The 19,296-nt window shown below is 33.8% G+C and overlaps 3 protein-coding genes across 6 annotated transcripts; 1 reads left to right on the plus strand and 2 right to left on the minus strand.

Moving 5' to 3' along the window:
* Positions 1-117: 117 nt before the first annotated feature.
* LOC114937133 (uncharacterized) lies at positions 118-722 on the minus strand. Its single transcript, XM_029310539.2, has 2 exons — positions 443-722; positions 118-352 (listed from the first exon to the last, which is right to left on the minus strand). Exons 1-2 carry the CDS (start codon positions 649-651, stop codon positions 118-120), a joined length of 444 nt encoding a protein of 147 aa, XP_029166372.2. The 5' UTR covers positions 652-722.
* A 66-nt stretch (positions 723-788) lies between these two features.
* Positions 789-5,613, minus strand: sstn (stepping stone). 2 transcript variants are annotated; one of them, XM_029310489.2, is made up of 5 exons: positions 5,540-5,613; positions 4,858-5,079; positions 4,502-4,776; positions 4,117-4,420; positions 789-3,968 (listed from the first exon to the last, which is right to left on the minus strand). In XM_029310489.2, exons 2-5 carry the CDS (start codon positions 4,859-4,861, stop codon positions 2,185-2,187), a joined length of 2,367 nt encoding a protein of 788 aa, XP_029166322.2. In that variant the 5' UTR covers positions 4,862-5,079; positions 5,540-5,613; the 3' UTR covers positions 789-2,184. The 2 variants fall into 2 exon arrangements, with proteins under 2 accessions (XP_029166322.2, XP_029166321.2); XM_029310488.2 differs by having other exon boundaries at positions 5,295-5,594.
* Positions 5,614-6,321: 708 nt separating this feature from the next.
* POSH (SH3 domain containing ring finger posh) lies at positions 6,322-19,078 on the plus strand. 3 transcript variants are annotated; one of them, XM_029310573.2, is made up of 13 exons: positions 6,322-7,562; positions 7,763-7,877; positions 7,954-8,052; positions 8,144-8,280; positions 8,353-8,479; positions 8,564-8,887; positions 9,053-9,348; positions 9,666-10,018; positions 10,668-10,873; positions 10,963-11,105; positions 11,580-11,747; positions 12,086-12,127; positions 12,557-12,657. In XM_029310573.2, exons 1-12 carry the CDS (start codon positions 7,084-7,086, stop codon positions 12,096-12,098), a joined length of 2,460 nt encoding a protein of 819 aa, XP_029166406.1. In that variant the 5' UTR covers positions 6,322-7,083; the 3' UTR covers positions 12,099-12,127; positions 12,557-12,657. The 3 variants fall into 3 exon arrangements, with proteins under 3 accessions (XP_029166406.1, XP_085338304.1, XP_029166405.2); XM_029310572.2 differs by lacking the exon at positions 12,086-12,127 and adding an exon at positions 12,835-19,078 and having other exon boundaries at positions 6,325-7,562; positions 12,557-12,670; XM_085482178.1 differs by lacking the exons at positions 11,580-11,747; positions 12,086-12,127 and adding an exon at positions 12,835-18,756 and having other exon boundaries at positions 6,324-7,562; positions 12,557-12,670.
* The last annotated feature ends 218 nt before the right edge of the window (positions 19,079-19,296 follow it).

Genomic DNA, 19,296 nt, shown 5'->3' on the forward strand with positions numbered 1-19,296 from the left:
TTGTAATTTTTATAATTATGTTAAAATAATTTGTAATAATTATTTTTTTTCAATGGTTATCGTTTAATTATTCCATTTTTCAAATATTACAATATTTTTATGCAAAGATAAAGATCTTTATTCGCCATACTTATTACCAGGAAAAGCACCTTGTGTTTTGTATTTATGCCAAGGTAATCTGCCTGTAAGTCTAAGTTCATCCCAATGTTGCACCCAAGCATTTGGACAGATAGACGTAAAAACATCCTTAAACCACGTGCAAGCTTCGGAATCTTCGCCTAAGATACTCTCGCATCGATAAAAATCAGTATACATAACGAAGCATCGTTGTGTCTGATTTTGCTGTTGAAATCTGATTAGAAATATGATTAAGAAGGCACTTTATACATTCAATCTTTGAATTAATTTCTCATGTATTTTGTATAATTATTTATTTGCATACCTTGGATCGTTACCCGGATTATATCGAAAATCATACGGTATTTTCTCCTCTGATATTTTATCTTGTTTAAGACATGGATCATCCTCATCCACAATAATAGTTATTTTCTTTTTTAAGGTTCCTTCACTTTTCTGGCTTGTTTCAGGATTTTGTACCAGAAATGGATCAGCCTCCTTTTCATCCATTTCTTTTTTAAATAATGTAATCATATATTACAAGCTTAACACGATTTCTTATATATTTTAAAACACTCTTTTTGAAATCGAGTGCTCCTGTCATTTTTTGATATTCTTTCGTTGTGTTCAATTGTTTAAATCTTTATAAAATAAAAATATGTATACCGTGATTGCATATAATTAAATTAGCAATTTTATTAACACGTGAAAAACTGATGTATAAAGCATTACAAAAAGATTTCATAAAAATAGCATACACAATACGCAACGTATAATTAATCACAGTTAATATAAGGCTACATCTGTTTGTTATTTTCTACATCTGTGATGTTGAAGCTTTTTTCAATGTGTGAATCAAGTAAATCGTTTCAAATAACTATGAATTATATACAGTAGCATATATAAGACTTTTCGCTTTTTCAAAAAGATAATTGTGATATTATTACAAATGTAATAAGCACTAATAATGCATAATTAACATGTTCAATGTGAAGCTAAACTAAGTTTATGCTTAATTAGGTATGAAATAAAACTAAACTTTCCAGCGAACACACTGTGGCAAACCAAATCTAGCGAAATTTATGCTATTTTTTTTAAATATACGCTGAGTGATAAAATATAATATGTACGTATATATAACATATGAACAATTTATGATTATTCACATATCTCTTTGTTTATTGTCATTGTCCTAAGATTAAACGCACATGTCCACTCTTATGATTTTTTTATCTGTATAGAAGTGTTGGAAATGTTATATTTCTTTCAAACCATATTTTGTGTTCAATCATAAGTGAGACTATCGATAGTCTATAAAACCCTAAGAATGCGGTTGTAAAAGGGAGCTGCATTTAACAACCAATAGTAATAACTTATTAATAGTAATCTTTCGTGACAAAATTATTTCTCAAAAATTTCATCCCACATTTATATTATTTATAGAAAAAATATATATAATTTATTATGAACATAATTATGAATATAATTATAATAGAAATGGACAAGTGGAAGATAGTTTTTAATATCAATTTCAATTCAAGATATATACTAATGAAAAATACTTATCATCCACTTGACATTTCGATTAATAAAAGGCACTATTTAAGCTCCAATATTAGTAATCGACATTGGGATTGATTAAGATTTTTCATAATTCATCTATAGTTTTTCACTTTTTTCTACTCATTATTATATATATACAGATGTATATGTAAAATGTATATATATTAAAACAGCTTTCGAGTAGCATAATTTTCTTTTTCGATAAATATTTTTTAAAAATGTATTATTTATATTACATATGCCAATACTAATTTTAATTATTATCAATGCAACAGTAATTAATTGCAGTCAAAAATTGATAATGTCAACATATTTTACCAAATTGTTAGAAATTTTTATTATATATGTAGATATGTATTATATTAGTGCATTGACTAAAAAAGATATATTTATCAATAGGACCAGCCTATCGTCGTTTAAATTTCATAGGCGTGTGTTTATACGTGTGTATAATAATAACTAACAATAGTGATAGCACAAATAAGCTCTATGCCAATTATTATCTCAACGATAAGGCTGGCAAGTCATGCGCTGCACTGGCTGATAGAGTCTTCTTTGTACTGGACTGGCGGTAACGTTGTCGATGTTTTGCGCAAAGTTGTAGGTATTGGGATTCCTGGACAAATCGTTGGAACCAATTTCCGTGGAACGATTCTCCTGGAGAGGGGAATCATTTCCGGCTTGAGATTGCGCAGCGACTTCATTCCTCTTGCGGAATTTCGTCGAATATTTGTAAAAGTCCGACATCTCGAAGGGCTTCGTCACTTCTCTGTATGGCTGATACTTCCCCGGTTGCACAACCGTGCAGTTCTGCGGCGAACCCAAGGTTGACGGTCGTATCGACGCGTCGTCGCAGACGTCCAGAGAAGGTTTCGATTCGGCGGGTATCTCCAGGACCTTCGGCCTCGTCGCAGGCTGTTCGTAATGAGGTTGTTGTATTGTGTGTTGTCGACATTCCTCAGGTTTGTCCCTCTTGTGACGGGTCACCGGACTCATATTAGGCTGCGACCCACCGCTCGTTTGACTCCTCCCGTTTTCGTTGCTGACTGTCTTGATGCGAATTGGCGGAGGACTCGATTGATAAACGAGCGTATTCTTATGAGCGGCAATTAAATTGCGATCCAAGCTTGCTCCTGAGTCCACAGATGTTTCGTACCATTCCTTCTGACGACTCTTACGATTGTTGTTGGTGTTATTATTATTATTATTGTTATTGGAGTATTCCGCAGCCGTCGTGTCCTTGCTATCGTGGGAATCGTGAGAATAACCCGACTGCCAGGTCTCGACGCTTCCCAAAGACTGTGTACGTAGCAGCATCTTGTTGTGATTGTTCGGCATTTGTTGCTCGACTAGTGGTAACAGATGAACAGAGTGGTGCTGATTGGATATGGACGACGCGACGACGTTGCTGCTGCCAGGCGAGCCTTTAACACCCGTTACGGCGACTGTGCGATAACGCGATTGCACATCCGAAGGTGATCCAACGCTGTTGTGATGAGCATTCCGTCGTCTACGGTCCAGACTGCCGAATCTGTCAGGCTCGTCGACACTCACCCAGTGAATGTCATCGTTGTGACGCACCCAGTAGCCAGACAGCAGTTGTGTTTCCATCGATGCACTGCTGATAGTGGTGTGTCGCGGGACATTCTTGCCCCCGGTCGAAGACGAATCGCGATCTCGCCTCAGTAAAGCCTGCTGAGATTGCGTATTATTTTTATAATACATCTGATAATCAGTGATAGGCGTATAATGTGACGCACGAAAGTCTCTGTCGTAAGTTCTCTGGCTCGTTCTCCGCACGATATCTGCGTTATCCAGGTGCTTGTACTCAATAGAACCCGTATATTGTGATCTATGGCTCTCCTGCAACTGCTGTTGCTTTTGCAGATGCTGAAATTGCCGATACCGCATTTGACGCTCGTCCTCAGTGTAGGTATTCGGCACGTAAGGTCGATAAGTTCTCTCGGTGTCCGGATAGTGACCCCGAGATCCGCTGCTTCCGTGAGAATATGTACGAGCACGGTATTGATCCGGCAAAATATAGATGTTGTGATTATCATTGTGATCATGCTCGACGATCTTAATATTTGGATGATCCACAGGGCTTACACGAGGATAAGTACTACTGTGATGATGATGATTGCAGATATTTGGTATATTCGATTGCTCTTCGTAACCATGTCCGGAATATGTATTTGGTTTGTCTTCAGCTGCCAATGGACTCAGACTAATACCAGGTTCATGGAGCACACCTCTTCCAGTAGATTTTGGAGTAGTTACTTCATTTCCTGTTATACATAATTATGTGTAACATATTAAAAGACTATTCGTTAGTTATTATTATTTAACTAATAAAAAATGTTAATTAACATTATTTCAAATAATGTTATTTAAAAAGTAACATTAAAAATATTTAATTAGTGGTTTAATAAATACCTGTGCTATCGAGTGGTGGTCGTGGTTTTTTTGTCCTGTGTTTTACATTAACGTGTGAATGTGGTTGCGTATTATAATTTGCCGTGTGAGTCGGTAATTGCGTCGGTCGATGTGCTTTTCCACGACTCTGTCTTATGAAGTTCAATTCTGTCTCTAATTCTTGAAGTCGTCGCTGACTTTGCTGATAAGCAAGTCTATGCTTGCGTCGTGTAGCCTTGCTCTCTGTAGAATCATGAATAATACTCAACGCAGTTTCTACAATTCCGAGTTGTACCTGCCTTTCCAATTCCAACTCTGACTCTTCCTATGAATGAACAAACAATAACCAATGTAACATATTTATCAATCATTATACAAGTTATATATATAAATTTAAAAATCTTACAACATCAGCTGTCTTCAGTACATTAACTGGTTTTTGTGGATATATAAATGCAACTTTCTTATGAAAAGTTGGAGGACTTTCTCCAGGTTCCAGAGGTATTTCTGGAGGTAAAACTCCTGTTATTTCTGCCTCTTCCACACATAAGTTTTTCAACTCATTATTCTTTTGTGTAAGTTTCTCTTGTAGGGCCTCTCGGCGTTGACGTAGCCATTGTAGTCTTGCGGATAATGCGTCATCTGCCAAGGCACTTGACGCAGTTTCGTTTCCTGCCATCACTGAAAATGTTTCAAATAATTTCAGTAATTGTTCTCAGTTACCAAAGGCAATGTTAGATAGTTATACTGCGTTATACTCACCCATATTATTAGAAAAGATAAAACAAATGGGTCAGCTATTACAATCACTTCATATTCTTTGATCAATGTATTTCGACAACAGCATATCCTAAATTGCCATTTTGTGATTCAACGCTTAAAGTATATGAAAATAGGATTTTTAATTCTTGAAAAAAATCAAGCATGCTTTCTTCATACATAAACACACTCAGTAGCCAATACAATAAAAATCATCAGAAATATCTGCAATATAACAAAATTTATTAAATACACTTAGATCAAGCATTGCAGTCTGTAAATGTATTGATTACTTCATTAGTTTGTAAAGATATCAGTCATTTGTGATTGATTGATTATAAGATATGCGTAATATAGCTTTAATCTTGCAACATGTAACAATTAGGTCAAATTTATTTCGATCAAAATTTAAGTATAAAGAGATCAAACAAAACATTTACCCGTAACTGAACATAACTGACGCCAAGAATTATCTCCCCTTCTTGGAGCCTTCTTTCTTAACTTTACTTATTAAAAAAATAACAACACTTATTTATATAATCTAGCCTTCAATGATGTGACAGCATAAATATCCATAAAAAAAGAACAATCGAAGAATATATTTAACTTCAATTCTATGAAGTTGTGTAATTTTTATCGCTGATATAAACACTTATCTATTTTATCACAAGCACACGCCACTAACTTTTTCATCAGCGTAAACTGCAGCTGCACCCTGTCGGCCCCTTTGATGAGCGTTCGGTCAAAACGGAGTGCGCATGCGCGCAAAAATATGTGCCATAGACGTAGAAAATACATAGATACGGAACATTGGTCACTCTTGTCACCGTCACCAATAGGTGAAGAAAGGGAGGTAGGATTCAAGTCCTCTCTCCCGATTGGTCGATCCGCCATAGAAAATCTATAGTTCACGTGACGTAAATTATACAGTGTGTCCCATTTTAATGTCGTCCCACCCCAAATAACTTTTTTATTTTTGATCGTAGAAGAAAATGTTTCAGGCAAAAGTTGTATGACTTCGAGGGGGACATAAGATGGTACTATTAGTTTGATCTTGAATAGCTTGAAGGTCACGCGAAGGTTACCTTCGATTTTTTAAATGGAACCATCTATTTTTTATTGGATATTTTTATAGCTCATCTCAAGAGCTTTTCAAAATCCTATAATAAAGTATTTTTTTATCAAGTACTTTTTGAGTTATGAAGGTTCGATGTTATCCATTTCTTGACATGAAATGTAAAAAATATCTTGTAAAATATTCAGTTTTCAAAACTCCGGAACCATATAACTTTTGTCTAAAATATTTTCTTCTACAATCAAAAATAAGTTATTTAGGGTGGGACATTAAAATGGGACACCCCATATATTTTCTATCGCATCATACGTGAATCAGCAAGTGTTCAAATACGGGTCTACTTGGCGCTTCAATCGCTTCGAAACCATTTACAATAATTTTCATCGGTTTTTAAATTGAATTTTCTTTACGAATATTTGTTATTTTGTTTTTTCGTTCACGTCCAAAAATATCGCTGTCAAAAATCGAATGGCGCGGGTGACAATCTCGTGTTTTCTCATGATATATGTACATCCTCGATGACTTTTTAAAAGCGTGTCGAGAGGTGGAAACGACGCGGTCGAGGAACGGAAGAGTCGAGGTTGATCGAGGCTCGGAGGAACAACAACGGTCGACGACGACGTCGTCGTCACCGTCGTCGTCGTCGTCGTCAGCAGGCTTCATCGTGCTTCGACAAAAATGACGACATCCTTCATCACCTCTGCCAGAATAATCGAGGCGCGCGATTGATCGATGTCGTGCTGCGTCGCCGAGACGTTAATCAAGTCATCGGTTTACCGAGCGAATAAGCGCGCTTCTTCCCTCGTGTCATTCGAACGAAGGAGGAGGGAGAGAGAGACGGAGAGAGGAAAGAGAAGGGAGGATAAAAACGAATTAAATTTTTGCACTCGCACGGTACACCGGAACTGCAAGAAGCCGTCCACGCGAGAACGAGAGTGCAACGGATCGCCGGAAGGCGTGGAGCAGAAAGGAGAAAGAGAGACAGAGAAAAAGAGAGGGAGAGAGAGAGAGAGAGGGAAACTGGAGTATTAGATGCGGGGGAGGGAGTACGTTTCGATAGAAGGAGCGCGACGAGGAATCCGGAGCTGGTAGACAGGTAGGACGGGCATCATCCTCGGGGAGGTCGACTCCAGGAGGCGTACTCCGTCGTCGCCATGGACGAGTGCATGCTGAACGACTTGTTGGAGTGTTCGGTGTGTTTGGAGCGACTTGACACCTCGAGCAAGGTACTGCCGTGTCAGCACACGTTTTGCAAGAAGTGTCTGGAGGAGATCGTGAGCACTCATCGCGAGCTGCGTTGTCCGGAATGCCGTGTCCTCGTGGACGCGAAGGTGGACGACCTGCCGCCGAACGTTTTGCTGATGCGGATCCTCGAGGGGATGCGCAACGCCGCGCCGAAGAACCAGATCAAGTCTGCCTTGTCCAGGTCTTCCGGCGGCACCGCCGTACCACAACGGCTCTTCGGCGGCCACCAGGTCGCCCCGGCGCCCATAGTCACCGCCAGTCTCGCCCCCGCCATCGCCATCGCTTCCGAACCGGCGATACGGCACTCCAACGCTGCAGCCAAGCAGGTGCACCTGCACAATCAGGCGTACGGAAGGGCGATCTACGATTATGTTTCTAAGGAGGCAGGGTACGTGATATTTTATTGATATTTTATACGTTTCATATACAGAGGATATCTGAAAGATCAGGACAAACTTTCAGATACATTTCAGAAACCAAAACAAACATGGAAATATTTCCTTGTTCTTAAAGTTTGTACAAATCATTCAGATATATCCTGTATATCTGTGATTTACTTTAATATTCTAGCGTTGCTTATTCTTTCAGTGATTTGAGTTTCAAGAAGGGTGACATAGTCATTCTTCGAAAGAAGATTGACAAGAATTGGTACTTTGGAGAGTGCGGCAATAATCACGGTGTCTTTCCACTCTCTTACGTTCAGGTACGAGTCGCAAATATTCTCTGTTTGCTATTGTTACTTCAATTTATTGTGATTTATTCTGTCGTGACATTTGCAGGTGATGACACCTTTGACGCCGCATGTACCTCAATGTAAAGCACTATATGATTTTAGAATGACAAATGATGATGAGGACGGTTGTTTAACTTTTAACAAGGTAGTTTTGCATCATTTGTTTCTTAAATATCTTGCCGTTTTCATATTTCTGTTACATACATGTGCACAAAAAATATGTTGTATATTTTTAGGGAGAAGTCATTAGTGTTATCAGAAGAGTAGACGAAAATTGGGCAGAAGGTAAACTTTTGGATAGAATTGGCATCTTTCCATTAGCTTTTGTAGAGCTGAATAGCGTCGCCAGAGCTCTGATGAAACTTTCCACTAAGTAAGTAGAATAATTAATTGATATAGCATTATATTTTGAATTGTATATTTAAATATAGTCGTTTAATCTCAGTGTACAGCCAGGACCGTCGAGATTAGCTCCACCAACTCCAACGAACGAGGAAACCACGCCGTTAATACCAACCGATCATACGCGTAATGTACAAACAACCAGTCAGTCTCGCTCGCAATTGGTACAAGTAAGTTAAAATGTATTTTGAATACGATATTTTGAATTGTTAAGATTGAGGTACATCTCAGTAAATGGATTTTGTATCGTGCAGAACGCCGCGTTACCAGTATCTGATTCTGTCTCAAACGTCTCGTCTGGTGGCAGCTCTACAACAACTACTCCAAACACCCCCAATAGCTCGACCACGTCCAGCAGTTCCAGTACTGCTCCAAGCAGTCCTGGCAGTCCCGCGACATCACCACCCGCGGTTGGGAATAGACACAATATTAAACGTCATAGTTTCACTGCCGTCAATACAGGTCATCACTCTCATCCTCATCACAGACACAGCGCTGAGATACTTAGTCCTCCAATAGACAGTGCCCCTAATAACGCCAATAATGGTGGAGGCAATGAATCGTTTTCCTCCTTACAAGTAAGAAAATATATATTTTTTGATAATTTATACATAAATAATTACATACATAAATTCAATTATGTTGGTCAATCTATGATTATCTTTTTGGATTTCATTGTCTTCCTTCTTTTTCTTTTTTTATCTATAAGAGTTTTATGTTAAAGAAATTTCTTTCTTTTCTAGATCAATAGTTGTACAGATCACAATCTTCGACACAGACGAAGTGGTAGCAGCGACCTCGTTCTTGCCCAGCAAAGTGCACCCGCTAATCAGACTTCCAGCGTATCTGGCGCGACACATTTACCTGCGGCGTACATAGCACTTTATCCTTACAAGCCTCAAAAGGCGGACGAGCTCGAGTTGCGGAAGGGTGGAATTTATATGGTGACGGAACGTTGTCAAGACGGATGGTTCAAAGGAACGTCCAATCGCACCCAGAAATGCGGAGTCTTCCCTGGAAATTACGTTGCACCTGCCAAGTGCGTTTACTTCTTTCTGTGTATCACAAACGTATCTATAATAGAACCATATTGATTTTTGGGTTTGAACCATGTAGACTTTTTGTTTGATTCTAGTGTTTTGTGAACATTTCATCTTTTTTTATCAGGAAGAATAACTTGTCATATTGTTATCAGGTTCTTTCTGCACAATACCCTGATACTGTAACAACTTGATAAGTATCAGGTTGTTTCTCTTTAATAAAGTAAGCTGAAACATTGAAATAAATCTACACGGTTCAAACCTGAAAATCAATTCTAATATAACCGTGTATCAAACTTTCGATATCTAATTACAGATGTCAACGCGGATTGTGTCGCGGATCGCCAAATTCTCCAAGCCAACATCAAGTTTCGCCATTATCAAATGCAGCATCGAACGCCGAGTCACGCTTGGCCGTGACATACACGAAGAGCAAAGGTCCCGCGCCGCAACCCTCGTACAATCCTCGTGCACTGCCGCCGCCTGAATTACCGCCACGCGCTATCAGTCCCTCTTCGACGACAGTATCTTCATCCTGGCATGGCAGCGCAGGTCAACCGAGTCAAGGATCGAATCAGGAAACTAGTCCGCCGCGACACAATGACCAAAATGCGACCGCCAATCCGATTGGACGCAGTCATAGCAGCGTAGTGATGACCTCAAATATCCGTATGTATATATATCTATCTATTTATTTCTTATCGTCAAGGAAGAGATTTGGTTTATCTTAACTTAAAAAGCTCACACATCCATTCACATTCTATTTTTCTATTCTTGTCCTCTTGGTTATCTAATCACTTATAAACTATAACTAAAGGGCTGAAAACTAATCAAAATAAAAATAACCAACTAATTAATAATAGGACAACTTAACGAGCTGGATTGTTTAGGATGTTAAATAATTTTTTATTAAACCATAGATTTTGTATAATGTTAGAACAAGTAAATAAACGTATACGTCTGTTTCGCAAAATTTCTGTGTATTGAAAAAGACTGTCGTACAATCGAAACGTATACGTTTATTTATTTGTTCTAACATTATACAATCTATGGTTTAATAAAAAAATTATTTAACATCCTAAGCTAATCTAGCTTGTTAAGATGGCCTATTATTAATTAGTTGATTTTAAATCCACACGAGCCTAATTTTTTAATCGTTTAATTAAATATATTTAAAAACAACTATTCTATAAATTATAAATTTGCAATCAATAAAAGTATTTTAAACTTTAATTAAAACAACCAACAAATAAAAAAATATCGGTATGTATTTTAAGTAAATAATGTCACGAATAAAAATTATAATAAATCTTTTTAGCTTCGCCTGGCAAACAAATTACGGTCTCTTCATCGCTACAACCGCCTGTGGGTCTCAACAGCGCTAATAATGGCTGTAGCAGCGCTACTATTTCCGCTTCTTCTTCTTCCACGAGCGATATGAATAGAAGTCCGAACAATACTCTGCGTATAGTAGCTACCGCATCCTCGAATGCAACTGCAGCTGCGTACAGAACCACGGAAAAGGTATTTTATTTCTATTTGCTGAGAAACAGTCAGCATCGTTCTGCCAATGTCACACAGTATTACTCATATATGTATACTATAAATTACAGCCAAAGGAAAAAAAGGACAAATGTGTCTCCTTGATGCGGCGCTTGACCAATATTAAAAAGTCCAAATCACCTCCACCAGCGACATATTCGATGGATAATCCTGTATTCGACGACGGTAATTCCGTCAATCCAATGCACGTTCGGTGAGTAATTTCGATTATCGCAAATTTATCGATACGTATATGCATAATTTTCTATTATAATTTGGTCGAAATCAACAAAAGTTAATCTTTAATTTGCACGTTCTGTCAATTGATTTAATTTTACGTGTATAAGCCACGCTAATTTCCGCATGTATATATATTATGTGTACACGACGAGAATAATGTCTTCACATTAATGCACAATTTTGACATGTACGTGCGCGTATAACGAATGTTTTTATCGAAGTGTTTTGATCAAGCAAAAACGCTATTTTTTGTTGCTAAAATTGTTGCATGATGATTGCGGCATTATATTTATGCATATTTATGCACATATGTAGAAAAAGTGGCGAGCAACCGTTCATGAATAATGTCAATGTTTATCATCATGCTTTGCACAGCATGACATAAAAACTGCACGCTTTGAAATGTTTCTCTAATAAATTGTATTGGGGGATGGGGCGACAATCGCAGATCGGGATCTTGTCCAAGTCAGTTGCTACAGGTGACACCTACACAGGAATTAAATGCTTCAAACAGCCAACACCGCTTATGTCCAGGCTCTGTGCAAGGACACGCCACATCTTCACAGAGATTGAAATACAAAGAGAGACCTTCCTTACCAGTGTCAGTAATTCAGAGGTTAGTCGTTTGTGTCGATGCAAGAGTAGCAGATAAATTATAAATGAACTATAAAGTATACAATACAAAAAAATATGCATATTTTTGACAAAATTAGAAATACAGTATATCGTCTACATTTTATGATGTTAATAAATACTTGATATATATAATTCTATGGAAGCTATTGTATAGGATAACAATTATTTTCAACAAGTGATAAACTTTAAAGTTAAAATTATTATGTTAATTTATATATTCTTATAATTTTATGGCAAAAACATGCTTTGTGTATAAGTCAATGTGCACATTTGAGAATTTTGTATAATTCTATATCTGACTTGTATTTTTCACATTAGCATTTGCAATTGATTGTGGTAGAAACTGCATTTCAGTTTCAGGTAAGCCTAGAAACTTTTAGAGAGATTACTTTTGCATTTTATATTATTGTCTAATTAATAGTATATAACTAATATATAATATATCACAAATTTTAAACATTCTTGCAAGATAAAGTTTAGCTTTTATAAAGATGTATAAATAGTAAAGTAAAATTTAGAAAGAATTAAAGATTGATTACATACATATATAGATGTATGTTGCATGTTTGGTAAATTTATTGTGATAATATTGAATATGGCATAATTTTAAATATATTTTATTTATATTATATATGTGCTTGTGTATTATATATGTGCTTGTGTCTTGAATTTGTGTTTAATGTATAATGTTAATATTTCACGCACATTATATTCATATAAAAATATTCTATTATTGTATATTGAAACAATAAACGTAATTATTTACATTAGCTCTTTATTCTTATCTAGATCCGGTGAATCTAGTGCAATGGTATGTCCCACTGTTGGAAATCATCATCGTAAGAGTAACTCTTTGGACGCTGGTATGGGAAAGCAAACAAAGCAACAGTCATCACGCGAACGGTAAGAATCATTTTATTTTTCAGATTCGTCGTCGATTATAAAAACTTATTACTCCATTTCTCCATTTGTTAGTTTTGTTAAAGTTTGTTAATTATACATTTAATTCTTATTACTTATGAGTAATGATATAATATTTAATGATAATTAAATGTACTTAATTTCAGCGATCGGGTGTACAGATTCCGTTGTATCGTACCGTATCCACCTAATAGCGAATTTGAACTGGAGCTCCGCGTGGGAGACATAATATACGTGCATAAGAAGCGTGATGACGGATGGTACAAGGGTACACAGCAACGCACCGGTCGCACAGGACTATTTCCGGCAAGTTTTGTGGAAGCTTTCTGAGACCCAACGCAAAGTCGCTTAGTATTAGAAACTTGTATATAAACTCGGCATTCTGCGTAAGTACCGTATATTATATATTTAAAGACAGGAATCGCATCCCGACACGAAACTTACGTGTATAGCATGCCATATTGTATTTGTTGCAGATTTTCTTGAACTTTAGAAATTATTATTGACTTTAAATCAATTATACATGTAATTCAGACTGTGCAATGTAATACGCGCTGAAATTATTGTGCAATGACGAGAAAATCAGCAACAAAACAATATCATCTTTATGCACCGCGAACTTGACGAATTATCATACGTCAGATAGTGAGCGATTGATATAACGTCAAGTTAAGGAACGTATTAACGCGGTGAATGTAATGGACAATTTTAGTGCAAAATAATTATATGCATATTCTATGTATAAATATGCAATGAAATGAGACAATGGGTAGTCTATGAACGCATATTATATGTGCGTGTTGAGATTATCCGGAAAACTTATACTGCCATTGGGTAATGTAGGCTGATGTAATGAAATGATGAATTCTTTATTATGCGCGACGTTACTGCCATTTGCGAAGGTAAAGGAAAAATATTAGTTTCCTGTTTTAAAGGCTATTGATTTTTAAAAATCTACTTACTATCTCTTCAATATGTCCATAATATATAAGAGAGATTACATATGAGTTGTGTAATATGTATGTATAATAAGTATACATACGTAAAGCCATTCATGACACTAAAAATAGGATTATGGAATAAGTGAGAAACGAATTGGCTCGTTTTTATAAATATCTGTGTTTATACCGGCTCATATTGGCCTGTGTGTCCTATTTAAAAGATTGTAGATTTTATATTGTTGTTCAACATTTTGATTTGTTTTGCTTCATTAATATGCTATTGTTAATCAGTTTATTAATCAGAATAATTATGTTTAAAAAGATATTTATTTAATTTTTCAAACATTTAAGAACTAAAGTCATTTTTATTAAAAAATTAGAAAATTTATTATAAAAACTTTTAAATATTTTCTCATTTAATTGATCATTATTATATTTTCATTAACTCATACATTTTTAATGACTCGCGTTTATATTAGTTTTATAAGAAAAGGAAAAATACACAAAAGCTTGCAAACAAACAAACATTTTTAGGAGCAGTCATTTGATTCTAAACAATCATTTGATTATTGATAGTCTTGTTTAAAAATGGAGTGTGTTTGTGTGTGGAAATGGCTGATGGAAATTAAAAAAATCTTTTCTTAACGGGTATATCCATTATGATATACCATGCAAAGAAAAATGTTCCATTGTAATAAGAAATTTGGATTGTTGTAGATAATTTAGCTAAGATATTTAGAGAATGGCCTTGATACGCGCAATGTTGGTGTAGTATTATATACTTCATATATACATATACACCATTTTATAACTGAATTTATAACTTGTTTTCTAATTTATAAAATTATACGCAATTATCCATGGCATTGACGAGGAATTAGTTATTTGATAGTTTGACATAAATACAAAATAAATTAGTGCTTCCATTGTCTAATTAGTGATCAATATTTATATGAGTTTTGTTACGTTCTCTATTTTCTATTATTATTATTATTATTATTATTATTATTAAACAATTTTACACTATCAATTTTTATAAATCTTTATACATGCGTTGTTGAGAAATATATTTTACTAATTGCAATTATCATTATATTTATTTTGCAACTTATTTAGATTTTATATTGAATTGCAGAAAGAATTTCAATTTTAAATATATTATTAAATGTTTTATTGCATTAAGCTAATGTACATACAGTCCATAAATATATAAATATACAAAAAAATGCACATACATACACATAAAATGCTCAATTCATTAACATTTACACATACATAATTCATATATATATTTATACATTATGATTGAATTTAGAAATATTGCACAAATTTAACCGTGAGCAAGAAACATACATACACGATATAATTTTAATTTGATATGTATATGCATGCGTATGTACACTTATATAAACATATATTTATATTAATTATGGATATATTTAATAACATTTGTACATATAATTATAATTTTATTATAATCTTGATATTGTAGGAGACTGCAGATGTCATTTGAAAATAAAGACAAAATCTTATGTACAACGAAGTAATAAAATGTAATAAAAACACAAATATAGTATTTGCACGACATATTATAAAGGCAAAAATATAAATAGTACATATACAGAGATTATTTACTTATATATACAGCTTTCCATCTCTGTAATTAGATTATTTATCATTAATTTAATGAAATCACACACAAACATAAATACATACACTTTAACGTTATTAGTTCTGTATCCCTAATTAATTGACACGCAACATATAAGATGTAAATATAATTTCAAGATCTGCAGAATTCTACGATATGAAGATTTTCATTGTCTTTATTGAAATGCAAAGCAAAATAGAACAATCGTTTATGTTCTCATCGCGCAACAATCGCACAAAGGATAACGAAAGCGTCCATTTCTGTCCTTTGAGATCGACAAAGGAGTGTTGCCTGCAAACTTGTGAATGAACGATTTATTTCTCCGGTTATATTAAATCGGGGAAAATAAAGAGAAAAAGAAAGGATTATCGACAAGATCACTGAAACTTACTGATATCGATAAAGTCTACGAATACGAATAAAATGTGACTTAGAAATATTGAATGTCTGTATACATCATGCGGAAAGCTGTAATTTTATAGTGATTCTTCTGGATGAAAGGTGGCTGGATATATTTTTTTATGTATCAGTCACATAATCTGGCGCGAAAAAAAAGAGAAAACCGATCGAAGGTAGAATCGAATTTAATCGAGTGTTAGAATTTAGTCAGAAGAAAAAATATCTCTTACACTCTTTTACGCGAGGGGCCACACTGGGCATGCTGTAATAAAGTCGGCAGTCTATTGTAACTTGTAACGCGATATTTAGGAAAAAATCGGAAAAAAATTATAGAAAATAAAATATACTATAATAATATATATACGTATTTATATGAAAAAAAAATACTTATCTATTTGTGTTCATTCGCGCGTATCATTCGAATCATTATTATATACTCTATCGCATTTGCATTATTCAAGTCAAATGTCATCACGCACAATGTATTGCATATGTTTTGCATTTCGATTTTGCATATCCATCCCTAATAAGTATATGTAAGAATATACATTTTCGTACAGCTTTTTTAAACCTCCTTTGAGGTATAAAAAATCTTTTATCGGTCTTTGAGACCTCTCGTTGTATGATTAAATTATACGATTGAATTTCTTACGTTATACATATATTTGGGGGAAAAACTATGTAGAAACTTATTTATATACAGACATATGCATATGTGTTTTATATACAATGTACACTTAAATAATTTATCAATATAATGGCTCGTGTAAAGAGAGGATACTGTTTGCTGTGGGTAGGGTGTATGACCGTAACGAGAGACTAAATTTATTATATCATTACATGTGTATTGTGCATGTGCAAGAATCGAACACTATTCGTATAAAATCATTCTTCGCATACTGTATCGTTGATTTAACACATCGTTGCCATCGGCGCATTCATTTTTTCGTACACAAGAGTCCGCAAATGTGTTTACTGACATCGTGTTGCTCTCGGCAATAGTCTTAAATCAATGTGTGCATATGTGCAAACGTCTCTGTGGTAAATATGTTATTACTGCAAAATATCTGAGGTCTTGTAAATATGTTATTACTGCAAAATATCTGAGATTCCCGCGGCGGTACGATACAATTACATTATATCCTCGTATACGTAAGGACAATGGCTCTCTTGCGTTTCGTAAGTCAGAATCTGTACTAGATTGCAGAACAAATAATATAGGTAGCATAGAGAATGTAAGATGGAGAGTCAAAAGCCTTTGTTTAGACCAAATGTGTTTCTAGCACTTCTTTCGTAAGGATAAATTTAGAGAATAGTCATTATATACCGATTACTACCTTTACATGCTATACTTACGCTATTCGGTATTTTGTCACTAACGTAATGATGTTCCAACACAAAAAAAATCTATGTCGATGTCGTGTCCAAGCGTATAATTTACACACACACATATATAAATAGGTATCATTTAATATTTAATATAACATATAAAATCTGTAATAAATCCTTCATGTGGCTACCACAAAGAGCGAGTATATATAATCTATATTAACACAATTTTATTTCCTGTTCACTATCAAATCAAATAATTCATTTATAATTTTATATCATTTATTAATATGTGAAATTAATTATTATTAAATTACATTTTATTTAACCACACATGAATAATTGTTACAATAGAATATCAACATCATTCAGGTAAAGAGATTACATAAGTTAATATATGAAGAAAAAAATACATATTTTCTTTATATATTAACTTAGGTGATGCTTTTAATGTCTGAATTGTGTTGAGGAATTACGTAAGTTAGTTATATGAAAGAAACAAATATATATATATATATATTTTTTTTTTATTTTTATACTAACTTACATCATTCCTTAATTGAACTGTGTTATATATGTATATACATTTGTCTCGTGTAAGTTTCTTATTGTATGAAATCGATCAATAATCTGATGCTTGAAATCGAGTCCTTGATAAATTGCTGCAGATAATATACGAAGAACTAAAGGCATCTTTCTCATAATAATAATTATTATTAGTTTACATCGCTTTTTTGCATTGACATTTTATTCTACGATTACTTCGAATGTTTAAAGGTTTAGACTAATTTCCGTTCAAAATTCTTGCTTCTTAAGAGGAATATGTAATTCGTAATTTTATATAAAATATGATTTAAATATTTTTTTATATATTTGAATTGTTTGTTAACTGCACAGGGACGGAAACTGAGCAAACATAAGTGAATAAATGCTGAAGGCTCTTTTCTTGAAACTCGATATTTGACCTACATTTACATACAATATACTATATACATATATATACGATTGTTACTCATGTCTCTACTTATGTCTAAGACGATAGCTAGTCGTTATCTTTATCGTGGAAGTGCGTTTTCGAGTTTATCAATTCAGTTATATGTGTGTCGGGACTTTATGAAAATTATTGACGATTTTTACTAATCTACAGTTCTCTATATACAAAACGGTATTTCTATATTTTCTGAAATGTTATATTTATTTGTTTTCGATTTTCGCATTTAAATTCAGAATAAAGGAACGTATTAAAAAATAAATATTTATTATTGATAACATAAACAGATTAGCAAAAATGAATAATATTTTATAGATAATATAATTATATTATTCTTGTAATAAAATTTGAATTGTTTTCTAAATTAGCATATTCTTATCCATATATAGAAGTATACAGCCATACAATTTATGTTTACTTTTTGACATGACTAGATTTTTTTAAAATATGATTTATGTGTGCTCCTTTGAAATAGTGATGTCTTTAAAGCGTTTTGAAAAAAAATGATTTACATATTATTAGTACTATTCAATCGGTTGAGGTCTTTTAGGTCATTGGATTATGATGATTTGTGGAAAAACCTTGAACCTTATACCGGTTTGAAAGGAAAAACGATGATAAACTTGCGTGTTTTTTTGTTGCTTTACACATGATAATTGAACAGCATTGCGCAGTATTGCATTTATGTATTAGAGGTATTGTCTGTAAAAAATAAAACTATAAATAAATGCGATATTTTTACGCATTTAAACATAGAGCATTTCGTCAAGATACTTCATAGCATAAGCATTTTCGAAATGGGATACCTCGAAAACATTTTTTTAACATAGCATTTATCAAGAAAAATATACAGTGGAAATCAAAATTATATAGTAGTCAGTACTAAAATAATATAAATTAAAAATTTATTTAATGAAACAACACAATAGCGATAACCCAGGTAGCAAGTATACGTAATTTTAACGTTTAATATTGTTTGCTATACTTGGAAATGTAACGCATATATTTTAAAGGTAATATAAAATAGGTAAACCAGATATACTTTACATTAACAAAAAAATTAAATTTTATCTCTTACACACACAGTTTATTAATTATATAATTATGTATATACCTGATAATTTTATAGCAAAGGAGATCCAACACGCTATTAATATAAATTATTCATGTTATAAAACTTGTTGAAATTATATATCATATACTTATAAAAATTTTTGCTATTGATATATATATATATATATATATATATATATATATATATATATATATTATATGTATATGTATGCGTGTGTGCAAG

This window comes from Nylanderia fulva, unplaced genomic scaffold, assembly GCF_048542155.1.
Source record: "Nylanderia fulva isolate GAGA-0341 unplaced genomic scaffold, ASM4854215v1 Scaffold2, whole genome shotgun sequence".
NCBI lineage: Eukaryota > Metazoa > Arthropoda > Insecta > Hymenoptera > Formicidae > Nylanderia > Nylanderia fulva.

Excerpts from the sequence above, each read along its gene's own strand:
- sstn (XM_029310489.2), bottom strand. Across the intron at positions 4,421-4,501 it reads TACTGAAGACAGCTGATGTT|GAAGAGTCAGAGTTGGAATT; the intron begins GTAAGATTTTTA and ends GTTCATTCATAG. Across the intron at positions 3,969-4,116 it reads ACCACCACTCGATAGCACAG|GAAATGAAGTAACTACTCCA; the intron begins GTATTTATTAAA and ends TATGTATAACAG.
- LOC114937133 (XM_029310539.2), bottom strand. The coding sequence starts at position 651 with ATGATTACATTATTTAAAAAAGAAATGGATGAAAAGGAGGCTGATCCA. Across the intron at positions 353-442 it reads AATCCGGGTAACGATCCAAG|ATTTCAACAGCAAAATCAGA; the intron begins GTATGCAAATAA and ends ATTTCTAATCAG.
- POSH (XM_029310572.2), top strand. The coding sequence starts at position 7,084 with ATGGACGAGTGCATGCTGAACGACTTGTTGGAGTGTTCGGTGTGTTTG. Across the intron at positions 8,480-8,563 it reads CTCGCTCGCAATTGGTACAA|AACGCCGCGTTACCAGTATC; the intron begins GTAAGTTAAAAT and ends TGTATCGTGCAG. Across the intron at positions 10,874-10,962 it reads CGTACAGAACCACGGAAAAG|CCAAAGGAAAAAAAGGACAA; the intron begins GTATTTTATTTC and ends TATAAATTACAG.